The sequence below is a fragment of the Calonectris borealis genome, chromosome 14 (assembly GCF_964195595.1).
Source record: "Calonectris borealis chromosome 14, bCalBor7.hap1.2, whole genome shotgun sequence".
Taxonomy (NCBI): Eukaryota; Metazoa; Chordata; class Aves; order Procellariiformes; family Procellariidae; genus Calonectris; species Calonectris borealis.
In genome coordinates, this window is record NC_134325.1 from 5,990,393 (window position 1) to 6,010,433 (window position 20,041).

At 37.2% G+C, this 20,041-nt stretch overlaps 1 protein-coding gene across 2 annotated transcripts in view; it reads left to right on the forward strand.

The window, feature by feature from the left end:
• Positions 1–20,041, forward strand: part of USH1C (USH1 protein network component harmonin) — a 52,058-nt gene that overhangs the window by 8,193 nt on the left and 23,824 nt on the right. The window contains exons 5-15 of one of the 2 annotated variants that reach the window (XM_075163089.1): positions 6,931–7,039; positions 7,142–7,166; positions 7,908–7,965; positions 8,716–8,819; positions 10,072–10,156; positions 10,573–10,632; positions 10,915–10,971; positions 12,825–12,967; positions 13,572–13,637; positions 16,678–16,802; positions 19,465–19,541. In XM_075163089.1, coding sequence (XP_075019190.1) covers positions 6,931–7,039; positions 7,142–7,166; positions 7,908–7,965; positions 8,716–8,819; positions 10,072–10,156; positions 10,573–10,632; positions 10,915–10,971; positions 12,825–12,967; positions 13,572–13,637; positions 16,678–16,802; positions 19,465–19,541 — 909 coding nt within the window. The remainder of the gene's footprint in view (positions 1–6,930; positions 7,040–7,141; positions 7,167–7,907; positions 7,966–8,715; positions 8,820–10,071; positions 10,157–10,572; positions 10,633–10,914; positions 10,972–12,824; positions 12,968–13,571; positions 13,638–16,677; positions 16,803–19,464; positions 19,542–20,041) is intronic. The other variant, XM_075163090.1, reaches the window with a different exon arrangement.

The window sequence follows — 20,041 nt, forward strand, 5'->3', positions numbered from 1 at the left end:
CATGGAATACACCCCCACAAATTCTGTATTTAGTTAGAATTGAGAGGGTGGCATAGAACACAACACACACTGTGCTGGATGTGTCGGTAGCCCCTTGTAAGCATTTGCCAGTGCGTAACTCCAGAAAAGGGCATTGATGCACCTTCCCAGAGTTTGTACTACAAAAGCTTGTGTACCTTGTGCACTACATTACACAGTGAGAATGGGAGGTCTAGACAATAGAGTTGTTCCTGGATTGTGATCAGCTCAGTAGAGAGATTCCAGCTGCATCCTTCCTCCACTGCTAGAAGACTGAGAAAAAGACAAAGACCAGTCACTTATATGGCTTTTGAAAACATCTGGAAAATACTGGAAGGCATTAATGATGCTAAGCAATAAAGGACTTAATAGTCACTGTCTTAAACTGTCATGCTAGTACATTCATCTTAATGCTGTGTTGCAGCTTTGCTTCTCTGCTTGTTTCAGACTAATGTTTTGACACAATCGATGGATAAGGAGTTATGCTCACTTGTGCTACTGTAAGGATGTCAATTTTCGTTTTTTCTCAGTATGCAAAAGGCCCTACTGGCTTTCTGTGACTGAGGCCATTGTACTACAAGATGGTGAATGGGATTGTAAAGGATCTTTGGGCTGGCTTATACAAATTGTACTGCAACTCAGAATGTGCTTAGAGTTTGGCAGACAAAGTAGGGACAGTAAGGGGGAAATATGCTTGAGACTGACTATGAATTTTTTAGATTGTATGTATTAATATGAACAGATGGCGCTTCACAGCTCACGTAACTGTCTGACTTGCGTTTTTTGATATGTGGTGTTCAAGCTCAGCCTAAAGTGCCTGCATAATAGATGGCAGTAGGCACTTTCTGAACCCCACTGAATAACAAGAGCTGACAGGCAGCCCATTGTTCTAAATTGCTGTCTCACAGTAAAGCCAACTGCTTCTGAAATTTCACCCACCTGCTTTATTTAACTAAATCTCTACACATTTTGTATCCCAAAAATGCTGTCTGAGAAAGGTATAATGATCTTCTATTATACCATCACTTTTACGTCCTGCTGCTTTTTTAAAAAATTCAAATTTATTTTGCATGATTTCTCCTTGAAATAGTTTCCAAGTTACATTAAAGTGACTGAATAATCATGAAGGCTCAGTGAGGCGTTTATAGTTTTGACCCTTTTTTAACTACAGTTTCTCTGAAAGGCAAGTGTTTTGTTCTTTCATGAAGAAATGTACTTAATCTTTTTTTTTTTTTCCTCTGCTTTCTGATACTTATGTCTGTGGGGATTCTGCTGAATACAAAGAGATGGAGATTGGTATGAGTGATGGAAGTGGAAGAAGTATACAAAACGAGAAATTTGAAACAGTGATGTTATTATGTAAAAACCCTTCAATTCCCTGGAAGCACTAAATATTATATTTCTTATGTTAAAAGTTACAAATAGTAGGCATTTTACTTGGGAAAAGTTAGATTTGCAGCTTCTCTTTTGAAAGTCCGTCATCTCCCTGTTTGATAGGGAAACGGGAAACAGTCATATATAATAACAAAATAATTGTTACTGTTCTACTCTGCTCAATCCTGCAGACTTTGATCTCTACTGCTTCTGATTCAGAAGGTTGGTATACAGTGATACCACTACAAAAGTAACAAAATATATGAAAACAACTGTTAATTACTCAAGTGTATGGACATTTTTTTGCAGGAAAAGCTGTTCAAGTGTCCTAAAGAGAAGCAGTTTGTTACACGCCAATGTCTCCTGTAGTTCAGCCTAGACTGTGGTATTTCTAAAGCACCATCAGTCATACATTGTCAGTCCGTAACAGAAATGTCATGAGGTTGAGTGGAGAGTACTAGACTGTCTTTTTGTTTCATTTCTGATGCTTAGCAAAGAGACATATTAAAAATATCTATATGGGGAAAGCTCATTCTGATATGGGAGGAAAAAATAAAATATCCTCTTGGCTGCATTTGTAATTCTGCAAGTGTATACCTCTTAGGGAGATGATATAATACTAACAGGTATGACTCGCTTAGTGATTGATGACATCAGAGCAACTCTAGTTCTGCTGATACAGAAGCTATATGGAGGCTCACAAATGGCACTGCCATTTGCAGTTCTAAAACTGGGATGCTTCTGTGTGTTATGGCATTGCAATTAATAACAGTAGGTTAGGTTACCCTTTTAAAAAGCTGGGTTTGTGCAAATTCAGGCTGCACGGTCTGTTATAGCCTGCATGATGCAGAAGATGAGAGTAAAGGAGGGATCTTGAACTAAAAACAAATGAAAAAACCCCACCAACAATAAATATGCGAGATCAACAGAAAAGTCTAGATAGATCAAATGAGGTCAACATTGCATACTTGAGGTTAAATAGTTATACACAAACTTCTGGTATTTTTGCAAGTGAGTAATCCAGCGAGAGGCCAGAGACGGGAATGGAGGAAGCTTTTTGAGCATTTTACTGTTGAGGAACTCAACCTTCCTTTGAAAAGCAGAGGTCACTCCCTTTTCTACCATTTCCTAGAATAACCAGCAGAATCCTAAATAGGCTGAGAGTCTTCATGGTTTGTAGAGGATATTGAGTCTTTATGCACAGTGCCACAAGTCTGACTTATCTCTGAGCCATTTTGCTTCTTGGCAGTACAGTCACACTGCCAGTGCTAATCTCAGTCCTAAAAATGCACTATTTTCAATGGATTTCCTGAAGCATCGAGGACAATGGAACAGCTCTAGACTAAATTCTTGGTTTTGGGGTGGGGAACTAGCATAGAATTTAGCAGGGGAAAGAGGAGTGCAATGGCATGGCTGCCAGGCCTGTGGGATGGATGAGTGGGTGGATGGATGGATGGGTGAGCAGGTGGATGGATGTGGTTTTGAACATTTGGAACAAGTTAGTTAAGTGAGTGTTCTTTCATAACGAGAGCTATCAGGGGTGTGACACTAAACTGCAGACCCCATGTGCTTTTTCCTTGTCTGATTCTGCATTTTTACCACAGATTGTATGTTCAAAAGCCTTCAGTACTGACCTATTTCTGCTCTTATTAAAGATCATATTAAAAATCTGACTTAAATGAAAACGGTCAAGCTCATAGGAGTGCTGCAAATTGCACATAGGCCATTGTCCTGGCTGAGATTTTTGGATGCCCAGCAGGTGGAGCAGCAGTCCCACTGGTTAGGGGCTGGGGACCACGGTCATGTTCTGCCTCTGCGAATGTATTCTCTCCTGCAGGACAGTCACATACTGCATTTTCTTTGCTTTTGTAGTCTTCTCATGCTGTGTTGTGTTAGATAAAAATCTTTTAAGTTCAGTGGAAACTGCACTACATGAGCTATGCTGGTACAGCAGACATGTTGTTAATGTTTTGTGTACTATTGCAGAGCATATGGCACTTCCCAGAAGAAGTGGAAAAAATTGTGAAAGAAGTGAAAAAGATAAGTGGGTGGTTTGTTGTTTTGTTGTTTTTTTGGTTTTGTTCTTTTTTTAGCTGAACAGATTACAGCAGGAAGATTCGGTAAAACTCATTACATATGAAAAAAGGCAAAAGGTGATGGCGTGCCCAATGTCCTGTCATTCAAGGGTAGACCTGTCCCAGTGTGTGTTCATGTGACAGTCTCTAAGACATAGGCCATATTGAGGAATTCCTAATTCCAGTTCCACTCCCTTCTCTCACATAAATGTGGTGATGCAGATTTAGGCTTTTGGTGCTAAACTGTGCAGTGCCAGAGGAGGAGTCTCCAGCTGTGCCCATTTTTTCCCTAAAACTGTCAGCAAGGTACAAGGAAGTTAGTCCTCGGTGAACTAGACTGTGGCTTCTTCACTTTTTTTCAGGCACAGATACTCCCATCAAACTTGTGTGATGGAGAAAACAGTGGATACACTGTATGATTTAGTCTGTATGGCCACAGTAGATCACTTGCTCAGTCTGACCAAGACTGGTGGCGTTGCCTTCTATCCTTCCGGTGACAGTAAAGTTGGAAAGTTTCTATGGGGGAGACTAGAAGTATCTGGCTCAAAAGAAAAAAAAAAAACAACCCTGTTATATTAAAAAAAAAAATTTGGGTCACAGAGTTATCTAAGGTGGCAGTTGCTTGCACAGTCTTAACAAATGCGTTAAAGATTACAATATTCATTGTAATACTGTTGTGAATATTACAATGAAGTCTTTAATTCTGTAAGCAGGTAGTGGTTTTTGCACAATGGCTTTTTTTTGCACCACCTTAGTGGTTAGGGCTGAATGAATCTTCTCATCCCTTTCGGCTCCTGGTGAGTCTCCTGTGCCCCCTGCATTCTGGAAGCACTAACTCTTTTGATCTTCTGCAGCAGCAGTTGAAAGTGTGTTCACAACTGATCTTGGTACCAGGGGCTGGTGCACTGGCAGTCCCAAAGCAAGTGGATGAAAGGGAAGTTCCCCCATATCAGAACGACTATAGCCAGAGTCTTTATATTACTAACTTTCACCAAACATGTTATGATGTTCCCTAAACTTTTCAGTCAATAAAGGTGTTCACTAAGACTGTAAATATTGTGCTCTTAATTGGTAGTATAAGGACCTTTTCCAAACCTAAAGTCAAAGCTTTGTTCGTGTGGAGATCAAAGTACAGAGGTATAAGAGTTACTGTTGATGATTTGTTGTTAAAGCCATTTGCTGGTCATCATTTGTATATCCTACTGTGCAGAGGATTGATTTGCATTGCCTAATGGAAGAGAGTATGCACTAGTTTTCACACAGACATATCATGATTCACATCAGGTAAAAGTCTTTGCTTATGATGCTCTAGCCAGGGCCTGGCTTTTTTTCCGTGTTATCTTGAGCAGCTAATAAGATACAATCTTAAATGAAGTGGGCAGTGTCTCCATCACTGATTCCTTCTCAGCCTACCTAGCTAAGGGGATCATTAGGCAGAGTTCACAGAAACTTGAAAATTTCTAGTCTAGTTGTCATATCATATCAATTTTAGATTTTGATTAGAGGAAGGGAAGCCTTCTGAAATAAAAGTTTTCCAATTATGTACCATCATTTTATCACCAAATAAACATTAGTTCTATTAGTTCTTTTGTGTATTCTGATAAGTAAGATGTGAAATTTTATAGAAGTGGCTGAAAGCTCATGGCACCCTGTCTATTCTACACCAGTGAACACTGCCAGGGAATATTCTTGGGGTGCTGCCATTTGATTGCTGATAAATGTTAGTGTGGTCCCCAGTGTGGCCTTTGGTCTATGCCAGCGAGCACTCTCGATCAATTCCTATGCAGTTCAGGTGATAACATGTGCCAAGGGTGATTCCTAGAGAGCAGATTACATGGAGCCACCCTGCTTTGGAGGAATTGTCTTCAGTGCTAGAGAATGGTCTTTGTACTTAATTTATATACCGGGACATACGTAGTTTCTGTGTAAAGCTGGCCTGTTTTAGGATTAGCCAATGAGTCTTGGAGATAAATTGAATGCATCACGTAAATTTGTTTCTACAGTCTTTTGCTTCCAGATATGTTACTTCTTTTTGGTGCAGTATACTAATATAAAGATGCTGGAGGATAGTTCAGTTGGTTTTGTATTTCTGCTCTCATTCCTTCATGAGAGTTTTGTGATATATTTTTCCATGATTTGTTCAGAACAATATTGAACTGTTTTGAGGCAGGTAGTACACACTGGTAATGAGGGTTATCTTTTACACTAGTATACACTTAGTTATCTAGTATTATTTTTTTTCTCTGGAATACCTGGGGTTTTTTTTGTGGGGGGGGTTTTTTTTTGTTTGTGGGGTTTTTTTTCCTATTAGTAAAACCCCAGACATCTTTTCCTGCACAATAGGTGAAACCTGCGTGGAAAATTCCAGTTGCTTTTCAGTCCGTTGTGAACCCAATTTGTGACACAAAAGGCAGATAGGTTTGGAAGATAATCAAAGAGGGACCGTATCTGTATGGAGACCCAGAGCCAATCCTTTAGGGTGGAGGACAGAGTGCAAATTACTGCTTCTTTCAGTCAAATTATCTTCATCTAAGTTTGCCTCAGGGATAAACACTAGTTTTGTCTCTGCTATTGAGAGTGCATGTTCTTGGTCTGTTCTGTAGCTTACTATGCTCCCTGTCACCCATGGAGCCCAAATATATATATTGCATACACATGGAGGGCTGAGTAAGCTTGGGAATAAGTGATTGACTTGCCTTCTATCTGGTGGGAGCTTCCTTCTATGTTTCTGTCTCAAGTTTTCTCACTTTTTTCATGTCATACAGCAGGGGGAATGCCACCGCCTTGGGGCCACAGTAGGGTGGTGGTATCATGTTGTCAACTATAGTGTATGACGGGTTGCTGCTGTGAAACACTTGAAAACACAAGTAGCATGCAATTTTGTAACTAATGTAGGTGATCCAAGATGACTTAAGCTATTGCACCCCAGAATAAGCATTTATTATGCTAGTACATGACTGTTGTAATTAATCAGATGTTGCACCTGAAATGGAGGTAAATTCCATTAAAATAATGCATTGTTCTGAATAAGACCAAGTTTAGTTTCCTATTGATCAAAACAGTTAAGAAGGTATCTCGGAGAACTTATGGTAAAAGCAAACGTAAACTGCTGAAGTATAAAGGAAGAAAATCACTCCAAAATTATTTGAATTGAAATACGGACACTTGTATTTAAGGTAATCTGTGAAGTACAACTCTGATGTGTAGAGACTCATTTTTATGCTTTCCACTAGATAATATTTATAAAATTGTTATTTGGCCATTAATCTGCCCTTTTGGTGTTAAATATTAAGTTCAAACAAATACAGGTAAATCTGATCTGGACACTACCTGAAATTCAAAAACTTTTCAGGATTTAACATTATCAAACCTTTGCATCAAAATGATTGCCAGATTGCATCATTGCTTAAAAACTTTAACATTAATTCACAATCTAGTTTTTCTTCTCCCTTTCATTTTTGAGGTTGGAGATGAGATAGTTCGTATAAATGGATATTCCATTTCATCGTGCACACATGAAGAAGTCATAAACCTCATTCGTACAAAGAAAATAGTGTCCATAAAAGTGAGACGTAAGTAATATAAAAAATCACCAGTATCACTAAAGATTGATGTTAATAGATTGCTAGTGATCTATAGAAAGTGTTACTTAACAGATTATTTTTCTTTTTCAGATATTGGCATGATACCTGTCAAAAGGTAATGATATTTAGTTTGAAAACAAGTTAGATTATTCATTTTTACATAGCCTCTTCAATATCCAAAGAACTTCTGTCTTTATTCTGTATATTTGAAAATGTGTGAATGGGCATCTCTGTAGCTGATTAAAATATCACATCCTTTGTGATAAACAGGCAAATGTCTTGTTTGAAGAATCCGACTTTTTACGCCAGTTGCCTACTTAATTGAACCAATTTCTATTCCCTCATTATTTGTGGATATTATCTGGACATTTCATTATCAATTCACCTAGCTTAACGGAGAGCTCCACTGTTTCTCTATGTATGTAACATTTGAGGATTGCTTCAGAGAAGCAAGAAAAATTTCAAATTATTGTCCCCTTCCAATTTTTGTTGAAAAGTTGAAACTTTAAGTGGAATGTTTGAGAAATGTTAGCGATGGGAAATGTGTCTTTGCATAGACATTTATATAATATGCTCAAGTCGTTCTGGTTATTTTCACAGTCTTTCTTAGAGTTTCCCAAAATTGTTTCACTTGAAGAGGTTTTTCTCAATTTTATATTTGACCAGCTTTACTAGCCTAAATAATTATATGCTTGCTTGATGTTCTATTTAAATTGCTGGAAAATAAACCAGGTTTTGTGAATGGTACCCGAAGGAACTTGCGGATGCAAAATAGGAGGCCACGTTCCAAAGTAGCTTCTTGAATACATTCACATTTATTTTTTCCCCATTATTTTAAATTACTTTTTCCTTCCAGTTCAGCAGATGAACCCCTTAAATGGCAATATGTGGACCAGTTTGTGGCAGACACTGGGGTAAGCGATCAATATTTTATTAAGATGTCTTCTGGGAAATCTGTAATGGTTCTGAAACACTTTCTCCTCTGACCTTATCACAGAAGTTACTGTAAATATTTCTATGATGTAGTATCTTGTTACAGGTGTTCTGAGAGAAACATCTTTTGTGATATGAAGTGAATCATTAGATAAGGAAAGGGCAGGATACAAATGAAATATCTTTTACTCATTAATTGGTACTTTATTTTGCTTGAGCTTATTAACTTACCAGGCTACAGTTCTACTGTATAAATCTTTAACAGATTACTTGGCCTATGTTAGTGGAGAAATTACAGGTACGAATGCAAGTGACTTCTGTGAGTTGCAGCATTGAAAAGAGAGACCACAATTACTGTTCTTCTGCTTTCAGGAAGAAAGACTTAGTTAAATAGTGAGCACTATCATGTATTTTTCCAGCTCTTTTGTCAGGGAACATCTAAATAATTATTTTGCCATATCACTTTCCTCTGATTTTCCTTCACCCTTCTCTGAAGACAAAGTTTGACTGTTTAAACAATCTTCTCCAAATAGAAAGATAAGTTCAATGTTTCACCTCAGCCATGCAGCTCCACTGATATGATTGTACCTCACATTCATCTCCAGTAGGACCTTGGAGGAATCTTATCTTGATGTTGGCAGGGTTTGATCCTGGCTTCATGAAGTTTTATAGTAGCCTTGATACGAGTTCAACACAGAGTAACATCTGCAGCATTTTTAATCCCCCTACAGGAAGGAAAGGGCAGTGTTGCTGGTCTTGCTTCTTCTGGAGGGAGAGACAATAAAGAGAAGAAAGTCTTCATTAGCTTGATTGGTACAAAAGGCATGGGATGCAGGTGGGTACATGTTTCTTATTTAATGTCACTGGTTTGTTAAGTGGGACATCCAAGGCAGTTATTTCCATCCTTCATTGATATGATATCAGGAAAATAGAGATCCATGCTAGATCAGGAAGGCAAACTGGAACAGGAGGGTATCTGTGGCACACATTATGTATTATTAGACAAAGTATAAATACCTGTGCTACAAGTTCTGACTTAAAACCAAAAAAAATCTTTTAAATTTAAAAATAAGAGGAGGATGAAAGTGACATAATACAAGTTGTCGTGGAAATGGATCTTTCAAATGCTTTTACATTTTAAAATACTTTTAAATGCTGCTCTGTGCTGGAGCAAGTTCCAGCACTGTCCACTGTCAGGTTCACTCCCTGAACTTACGTCTGCTTTCTGTGACCCTTTTCAGGACTGAGAAGCCATCATACGGCTATATCCAGTTCCTAAAAGTAATGTTGAGTTTGCAAGAATTTTAGAAATATGAACAGATGCTTCTCAGACTCATGTCCTTGCAGTAGTTATGGAGATTTTGGGGTAGAAGGGATATTGTAGGATTTCTTATATGTTTAGGAATATATAGTTGAAGTTACCAAGATTGAACTGCACAGAATATTTTCTAAAGCATAAGTTTTCTTTCATATTATTTGGAAGACCTAAAGCTTTTTTTAAAAAAATTATTTACAAACCTGGAGGGGTGGTTCAACATCACCTGCTGGATATATAGCTACAAAAATCATTGCTGTGTTTGGGCCCAGCTTAGTCTGCAGCTTAAAGTTTCCAGGCTAGATGTTGGCCCCTGATTGACACATCCTTCTTGCTTCTAATAAACAAATAACATTGTATTATACATATAGTAGACCACAGTTCAGTGAGTAAAAGTGCAAGCAATTAGTAATTCTTCATTGTGTTACATGCTTGCTTTCCAATGTCATTAGTGTCCCAGTCCCTTAGACAGTGTAGGTCAGTATACTATGTTAGTTTCAACATTGAAAGAAAAATCCAGAAGCTTGAATATTTTTCTTTTAGCTTTTTCTTAAATCACAGTTTTGTGGTGTAAAGGGTAGAAAAGTAGGATGATAAACCACTGTGTGTGTACTGGCAAATTTTGGTGTTTGTTTCAGAGTAGGCTAATATCACAAAAACATTCTTTAATCAGAAAAAAATTATGAGAAAACAACTAAGACTTCTCACTGTATTACACTGTATTATTCTATAAATATTATCCTATAAATGTTTGGTTTTTATATTATACCAGTATTTCCAGTGGTCCAACACAAAAACCAGGCATTTTTATCAGCAATGTTAAGCCGGGTTCTCTTTCAGCAGAGGTGGGCTTAGAGGTAAGTATGCCACCTTCCAAGGTAGGTACCATAAGGAAATCTTGTTTGGTATTTACTACTTCAAGGATTCTGGATCACTGTAAAGTCCCTAGCTGTGGTTTTTTTTTCCATGGGAAAGAAATACTCTGTAGTTACCTTTCAAAGGAAGCAAATTTCCTAAATATTAAGAACATGAGAAGTGCCCTCCTGGGTCAGACCAGTAGTTCATCGAGCTCAGTATTTGGTCTCAACAGTTGGCAATAGGAAATGCTAATATGGGAGGATGTACAGGCCTGCCCAGTTTCTGCTCTGTTCCCCTGGTACTCTGCCAGTATCCATGATTATTGTATTAGGAATGTTAGTGTATCTTTTTCTGTTTTCATTTAATATATGTACTAATTTAGCAGCTGTACTAAAATTTGGATTAACTCCTTTAGGTTGGTGATCAGATTGTTGAAGTAAACGGAGTGGACTTTTCTAATGTGGATCATAAAGAGGTAAGTTCAAGTCTTCCTAATTCCCCGAATACGTAGTTGTCAGCTTATTAAGCATCTGTCTGATTTTCCTGACTGCAAAAAATATGTTTTGATATCAGGCTACTTAACCAAAAAGGTTGTGTATTGAACATGGGAGTTTGGAGATTTGAATACCTACCACCCTGTTTAGTTCCAGTGGGTCTTCTGGAAATTCCAGCCTTGACAACCAGCATCTTTCATCCTGTATATACAGGTCTTTTATCACTTAATTCAGACTGATTTTTGTTTTGTTTTAATTTGCAGGCTGTCAGAGTGCTCAAAAGTAGTCGTACTTTGACTATCTCTGTGGTAGCAGGTGCTGTAAGTAGTATATTTATAAAAGCAGAACATTTGTGAAAACTACTATGCAGGCAAATAAATGGTAAAAATAAATAGATAAGAAATAAAGCTGTGTTTCGTTATAATGTCTATACCACTAAATTCTGTCAAACCAGGGCAGTGTTGAGTGGCTTTTGATTATTTTATTGATAGCTATCCACAGGATTCTCAAATAAAACAGTTTCATGACTGTGGGCCAGTGCAAAACCGTTCCCTTGACAAGGAATGAAATTAACTTTCTTGTAATGGTTTCTCATTTTTGAGAGCTTCTGTTCTAATAGATAGCTGCTTCTGCTGACACGTGAAAGGTGAATTGGATTGGACTAGAGTGAATTAATTGTTCCTCGTGAATAGCTGATGTCTTATTCCAAATTAATTCCTTGTGTAACTCTTTATCTGATCTCTTTAGTGTATCAACACATTGAAAATTGTTCAATTTTCCATTTCCACTGTTTTGTACAACAGAACTATATGCCTTTGGGGCCTAATCTAAAACCAGCTGAAACTAATTAAATCTTTCCACTGACTTCAGTGTGGCCTTCAATAAATGTTTTAATGTTTTTACTGCTTTAATCCTTCATGTAGTAAAATGTATAGTTATATACAAGACGATACTCAAGTTCCATAGGCTAATCAAAGATGGTATTTTCTAATTGCCTTGCAACTGAATTAAATAGGGAAAACAAGATTTAATAAATCATTTAAGCTATTTCCTAAGGGCTCCTGTATACTGTGTAGCTATATTAAGGAATTCATGGTTTAACTAAACTACTTTTAAAGTAACAAAAGATGCAGGTGTCCAAAGGCATTGTAGACATTGTTTAAACAAATGCTCCAGACTAGTTGATTAAGCTCCAGGAACTCAAAATCCTAAGGACTTAGTTTCAACTCCCAGATATGTTACCAACTGTTAGAAAAGACAGGACCTACTCCAGCATGTACCACTAGGATTGCATCCTTAAGATGGTGAATTTTTGCTATGGAACTCTTCTGCTCCACCCTACCTTGCATGTCTTTCCTTTCCTCAGTACACGTCTTTGTACTGAAGAAGAGATTGCAAAAGGAAACAGTTTCTCTACTCCTGTTTTTCGGTCAGCGAAAACTGTGGTGCAAAGGCATTCTTCACTGCCTGTTTTTGTTCAAGCTGTCTACTTTGAGCCTTAGAGACGTGAAAAATTCTGCCTTCCTAATTAACATGGGATTTTAATTTCAGTAATGAAAATTAGATAAACGTTATCAAAGTGTTCCACAGATAGCACCATGGAAATATCTTTCTTGAATAGAAAGTAGTGCTGGTATCTTAACTATAAAGCAAATGAAACAGGAACAAAACCAACTGAAACACATCAACTATACAACCTTTTGGCAATGTACGTTCCCTGTATTTGGGTTGCCTGAATGATGGTACCTTTCCACAGTAGCCAGGCACAAGAGCATTAAAACACGGTAACTGTGTAGTTGTCTTCCACGTTGGGATTCATTCAATGTGCTGTATCTAGCATTGCATTGCTCAGTTAGATTTCAATAAAGCATAATACGGAGTTTTTTCTGGGTGACACGCTGAGCATGTCTTTGGCATGACCCCTGCACTGTTGTTGCTGACTTTAGTAGTTGCATGCCTCTTCTGAGCACATCATAACTTTGAGAATGAAACTGGAGTAGCTCTTTGGAATGAAGTGGTCACATCTTTCAAGGTCTTTAAGAAAGCATTCCTCAGAAAAAGTAATGTGAGGAAATAGCAGATGTGCTAGTACGTAATTGGTTTTGAATTATTTCCTAGAAGAATTACATTCATGAGACTTTCACAACTGATTTGGGTGGTGTTCTGATTGCAGGGAAAGGAGCTGTTCATGACTGAAGAAGAAAGGCAGAGAGAAGCACGTCTCCGTGAGCAAGAACGCCAGGAGTTAATGCATCAGAAGCGACTTGCGCTGGAGACTAATAAAATCATCAAAGAGCAGCAAGAGAAAGAGAGATTGTAAGGACTTTGCATAGGACAGTCTGAAAAATTTAGCTTGGATTTGGAAAGGGCATGGAAGATAGGAACAACTGTGAGAAGATTCCCAACTTAGATTAATTTAATTTTGCTGTTGCAGAGTTTCTGTTCATAAATCCTTACCCTGTGGTGCTCTTGATGTTCTGGGTTTTCAAAGCTGATATCGTTCAAACACATCTTGAGTAGAAGGGTCACTTCGTTCCCCAACTGTCATACCCCTATGATTCAGTGTGATATTAGTTATTTTCTGATGCCATTCCCTCATCCTTGTTTTTTTTGGCAGGACAGTTACAAATTTTATACTCTTACAATAATACACTGTGGAACTCTCTCAGAAGGAGACTTACAGAATTAAATAGATGATATGCCCTTATTAACCAGATGGTCATGAATGTCCTCAGGGTTCCTATGAAAGTATATTGAACTATTGGTATCTTAAAGATGACTTTTAAAAAGGAGCCTTTTCCCCAATGCGTATGTATTTAGTGTCTATATTTTTTAGTAACTATATGCTGACACACTTTGTGCAAGTTCTTACTCAGAAAATACTCTTTCTATCATTGTGTCCTAATTCCTCTTATTATAGAAGAAAACTGGAGATTTCCCAGAAGGCTGCAGAGGAAGAAGAGAGATATCGCCGAGAAATAGAGCAGTAAGTAAAAACCTACATAGGCAATATGCTGCCTGAAAAAGGGTCCTTATAATATATCAGGTCTGGCTGAAAACATTCTGTATATGCTTTTCTAATAAAATTGTATATATTTTCATTTAGCTAAATGTAGGATCCAATGCATATGAGTACGTACACCACCGTTACAGAATAGGAAACTGAAAATCAGCATCTGGAAAACATGAGGGTTATGGTGATAATAAATTCAGTGTGAAATTGAAGTTGGATGCTTATTGTAAAAATGTTATAAATGTATAGAGAAACTTAAGATTAAGGGAGTTCTGTGTCTCAGAACTTCTTTACTCTGTTGTCACTGAACCACTACATTTAATTCTAACAGAAAAATGAAATGAATTCTGCAAGGAAATGGATCAGGGAAGAAACAGAGAAGAATGACTAAAGAGTTGGAAAACATGCATATACTCAGGGGCTTGATGACGTATCCACTTGGCTTATATTTTGGGGGGAAAAAAAATCCAAATCAACAACAAAAAACAAAAACAAAAAGCAGGTAGTTTGTTCATGATCTGTAAGAGTGTACACGGTGGAATTTAATAGCTTTTCCAGTCTATCAGGCAGTTCTGAAAACAAAAGCTATGTAGATTTAGACTAAAATAAGGACTATGTGATGCTAATTGTCTTGAGTAGAAATTTCAGTCATCATAAATTTTAAGTAGGCTTTTGCTTTTCTAAGGAGAGAATTAAAGTAAAACTCTGGCATTGAAAGCAGGAAGTTCTATGACCTATTTTATTCAGGAAATCTGATTTTTATTATCACAGTCTATTCTGGTTTTAAAAATCGGTGATTCTAGGAACTAGACCCATTCAAAGATCGTATCATAATAAGGCCAGTACTATAAATGTAACTTAAGCATTGTTTTACATTTAGAACTTCAAAATTAACCAGTATAACATGTTGTTGTTACCAGAGTAATTAGTTTCCCTTCTAAATGACATTGGGAAATTGCATGAAAGATAGCGTGAAATTGCACAATACCTGTTTTGATGCAGCCTTTAAGAGTTAAGATTGACCCTGAAGTATTCAGCTTTGCACCTTTGACATCTTAAACAGTTTTTAATTCATATTCATTCACTTTAGTCCCTTTTCATGTACCTGTATTAGCTAAAATTCTCTGATAGAAAAAGTGCAGGGATCTCTGAATCTATGAGGTGCAGAAGGCAATATATTCCCCAGCTGTCACAACAGAAGAATCTTCTGAGTCCTGCTATGGGCTCTACTGCAGCACATGCATGAATTCTTACACGTTTTCCTTTTCTAATTCCTGGGGAATAGGTAACACCTGTTCTTTATTGTGGTCTGCTGTACAAATTCCTGCAATAGCCATGGAAAGCTGCTATAAAAGCAGACCATCACAGGTGAAGAATGATTCCTTTCTTCAAATCCAGGTTGCCTGTCTGTTATAATGAATGTTCACCATCTGCAGTATCCTTCTGAATTATGTGCATCTTTACTCACTCAGTGAGGACTTGCATGATTAGGCTGCCTTGAGGGCTCCTCATTGTAAGGTCTAGCATGTCTTTATACTTGTATATTTTCCAAGTGCTGCTCAGGCACTTGTTAAGTTTTTCCATATTACAACCCAAACTGACTAAGTCAGTGTCAACTCCTTGGTGTAGGGGAGGGAGGATGGTGGTATAGGAACTTACATATTGTAAAGCTTAGATTTAATAAGCAATTGCAGACAGGCAGTTTCACTAGAATGTAATGCTTTCCTGTATTAACAGTTTGTGAGGATGACCCTTTGCTCCATTTTTAAAATCCTTTCTGCAGGAATTCCTTGTATCAAGTCACTGTGCCCTTTATTAGTACCCGCATACATTTTAGGAAAAAACTTCAAATGTGCCTAAACGGCAGAGGTCCTTAACTCTGTGTACCTCAAGTTACATTGTAACCTCATTTTTTTTAATTAAAATGAAATGTAATAACAAATCTAAACGTTCTACCCAATGTTCCCTGCTATTGACTATGCCTCCAAATTTAAATACTGACCTCAGCTGCAGATTTAATAGTGATTTGACCATGTGGATATTTTTTAATTTTGCCTTAGCTAATTTAGAGATGCAAAAGATAATCCAAGTATAAATAGCATCATATATATCTAAGACCTGGTAAATTTTGGCACCATATATCAGTTTACCAGTTCAAGACAGGCTACAGCCAAGAATGGATCTTGGATCACTTAAAGGCACCATATATGAAGCTACAAGCTATTACGTTATATGGCAGTTCTCTTGTGACCTACTTGGGATTTGCTGAATTTTCCTTCAAAATGTCCTTTTTTTGATCATGGTCCCTTTCTAAGTACCTTCTAGGTAATTTCCTTGTTTTACGAGCTCCTTTGTCCTGAAGTGCGACAATTCTTCCCCCCTCCCTTCTCCCCGCCCCATCCTTGGAATGCTGAATTTAATGTGGTTTGTGTTTCATCAGTATTTAGTTCTTTTTGAGAAGAGTCACTTTTTAGTGTAGCCTGGGATTATATGTTTAGGAAGCAATCATCAAAATGGAGATAAGATACAGAAATAAGACACACACTTTTTAGGTATAATTTACCATTGTCACATCTGATTTAGGCATGTGGTAGATGTTCTGTCAATTAGTATTTTTGTAAAAACTGATTATTTTTCTAATAGATATTTCCCAGTTCTAAAAATGAAAAATTATTAGGTGAGAAATGGTTTTTGGCTTCAGTTAAGGTGACAGTCAGTATTGTAGTGTATCACTCTGGGCTTAATATCTGTGCAGGTGTTTATGTAACTGGCCTTAGAAGTCGTAATATTAAATAAGAATATTTTATTCAGTTACATTATACTTTACAAATTATCTTAGTAGCTTGGTAAATGAAACTTAGATTGACGAAAGGAATTTGGTTTGGGGGAAGGGGCAGTTTATTATGCTTTATATTAAAGAGAAAAAACCAAACATACTGAACACTAAATAATTGTGAAGAATTTATATTGGTTTTATACTCAGAATTCCTAGCTGCATTTTTTTTTCCTATAGGATAACAGCAGAGGAAGAGAAATTTAAAAAGGAGTGGGAAGAAGACTGGGGTCCTAAAGAACCTCCTAAATCTCTAAAAACTGTAACTGCAGAAGTGCACTCTGCCCCTTGTTCCAAACACAAAAGTAAGTAATGGATTTCAGTCTGCTTCCTAAGGAAAGTATTTGTTTCAGACATATCACTGAGCTGTATGGAACGTATCACCAGTTTGTGCCCAAGCCAAGCTACCTATGACTTGGTTATTTTCAGAAGGCTGGAAGCATACGAGAGATTAATTTAATAGCTTTTATTTAACAGGTACCTAGCTCACAAAATCTACATCCACTCTAACAGTCATGGTTTTCAACAATCAGCAGCAGCAGGAAAAAAAAAATAAAGCTCACTAAGAAATTGTCTGAAGTATCAAACTCTTTAGCTTGTGGTTTTGGTGCATTGCTTTCCATGTTGTTTCTGTTCAGTGTTTTGCTTGTCAACCTTTTCACAGAGCAGTTCTTGCATCAGTAGACTTGTGCTGATTTCCACTATATGTCCAAATGGAAGTAATGCTGCATTTTTTTATATAATATGTGATAATGTTTTTATGTTCATGTGTATAAGCTGATATTCAAATGCTAAGTTGTATACATATGAGTGCTTTCATCTCAGTGAACAAAATATTACTTATAGTAATAAGTAGTATTTTAGGTTTTATGGGCATTTTGTTACTGGGTTTTGTTACTTTTTAAAATGAAAGTATGAAGAAGGGGAGATAAGTGTTTGGTTTTTTCCTTTCATTTGGAATTAGCGTTGAGCTTTCTGCATTAATCATATCAGCAAATAATTTAACATCATTTTTAAATTTGAGAGGAGATATTGGGAGGTAGAGTGTTTGCAGGTAGAAGACTAAGTACTAGATTTGCAGTCTCATTTGGAGTGAATGAATGCTCTTTGTACTCTTCCTATGGTTACCTTTTTTCTTTTCCCTTACTCTAAATCAGTATGAAGATTAGGGTTTTGAGTATTTTTGTCTGCTTGCTTCTAACTAGAAAAGATAGCTATGGAATCCCTGCTTTTGGCTTGGATGAAATGAATTCAGTGTTTAATTTTCAGAAAAATCTAAAGATCTTTTCCCTCATCTCTTCACCAGCACCTCAGTCCTCTCTTACTTTGGCAGTCTTTGGGGGCTGTAGGAATGTCTTGAAGCTCCCTTACTTCTCTTGCATGAGGAAGAGTAAAAAACTTTATATATTGAATTTTTTGCATTTGAATTCTATTGTATTTTTTTAATAGAAGCCATTGTTGCAAAACAACAGTAAGACACTAGACAAAAAAGAGAAAAGTCAAAGATTCTTAACAATCAGCAAGTTTTTTAAAGTGTTTTTCCTAGATCTTTTGACAAATCTGTTTCTTGCCAGCATGCCTTTCACATCTAATTTATTCCTTCTCAGGCTAAGGTATTTACCACATCATTTTTCTGCGTATTACTTACTTCAGTTTATGCTCTTGTGACAACTATCTTGAAAAGGAAATTATGATGGCATAATGATGTTTACAACCGCTGCAAAAATAATCTTGCATGCTAAGAACTTGGGTAGCAAAGCATGTAAGCATGTACTAATTAAAAGCATGCAATCAGAACTTCTGAATCAATTCCTAGTGACATAATCAGGAGAAAGCGAGGCATGTTTCTAAGAATTTGCAAAATTCAGGCATCTGTCCGTGAGGTGCTGTGTGTAGTAGCAGATCTGTTAATATCTTAAATAGACTACCTGTCAGTGGGAGGAAAAAAATCCTTCTTTTTCAAATATGGAATACCTGTGGACTTTGAAACACCTTTTCCGTACTTCTTGTTTTTTCTATTCCCCTCATACTATCATTTTCCTTATTGAATCTATCTCTTTTTTTTTTTTTTCTTCCCCTGGTCTCCTTTTTCCTGTCTTTTTCCTTTTTTCATCCATTGCAGCAAATCTTTCACAAACAGGCTGTAGCCTGCACAGCCTGAAAATTGGTTTGATATCACTGGGCAGTCTGCTTCGGAATTAGTCGAGAGACTGAGGAGGTACTGTTTGTACACTGCAACTTTTCCATGAAGAATTGCCCTGAAGTGTAAGTCTGAGTTGTCCAAAGGGATTTAAGACACTTGGAGCTTAATTTGCAGTTAGGAAGCTAAGCTGGGAGCTATAGATAGTATGTGGAAAGTGTACTAAAATGGTATTAGGCAAAGGAAAAAGTGGAAAGTGCTTGTGGAGCAGGTATTACATAACTTAAGGGAGACCTAGGTCGGTTCTTAACCTGATTACATTATTTTTTTTGTGTGACTTGGGGAAAGTCACTTAACTTTTCATGGATGAGAGCCTGAGATGGGGAAATATTTCTTCTGCAACCATCTTTTATCTATTTAGTTTTCTGATTCTTCAGGACAGTGTTTTCTCTGTATAGCATTTACCCCAGTGACAGCGCAGTAGAAGGCTAATATTTCTTTTTGAAGCCAGATATCCCAGAACTGCTGATGGTTTAATTACAGGAAAAGCCGCTTACCTCTGCAGGCTTCCCTTCATAGCAGAGCAGACTAATTGGCCATATGCAGATCCTAACTGCTCTTTAGGGTTGAAGGAGGTCGGAAATTGATTTGATTTAAGGAGGAGCTCAGTTTTTTTCAGTTATGTGGAAAAATACCCCATTGCTAACTTCTTTTTATTCCATGGAAACTTCTAGTCACACATTGCTGATCTCTCTTTAATTTCATGGAAACCTCTAGTTAGACTGTCATTTCTATCTCCTCACTCCTTTCCTCCTTTGTTTCTCTAGTAGATTTAAAGGGAGTTGCACATGACCAGCTTGAAACAGATGACATGGATGAAGTGATCATGAAGCAGGACAAACAGGTTTGCTGCTCAGCCTTAACTTCCTATCCTGATTCAGATTCTTCCTGTGTTTCCCTTCCTCCTGACAGTCAGTCTTGACACTGAATTGATCATTTGGTTTTGCTAGGGCAATATGTGTGGTCCTTTGGTAAATGATGAAACATCAAATGATGTTGCTGTCATTGCTTTCTGAAGATACCTTGATACAAATACAAAATCTGACAATCCTGCAGAAAGGTGGATTGTATTGAGAGCTCTGTGTGTTATCAGTGTTTCTTATATAAAAGTATGATAACAAATTCTTTTGTATGTTTTTACTTAGCAGTGTGTTTTTTAATATTTATATGCTTGGCTCGAAATATTTTATCTTAGGACATAGAGTTTTTCTTGCCTCCTCAAATGCCACTGTGTTCTGCCACAAGCTTGAATGAGTTTGAATGCCTGTTTCATTTTAAGCAGGCTTGTTGAAACTAGTGGAAAGTAGGACTGTGACCATAGAAATCTTAGCAATGCATATGGCT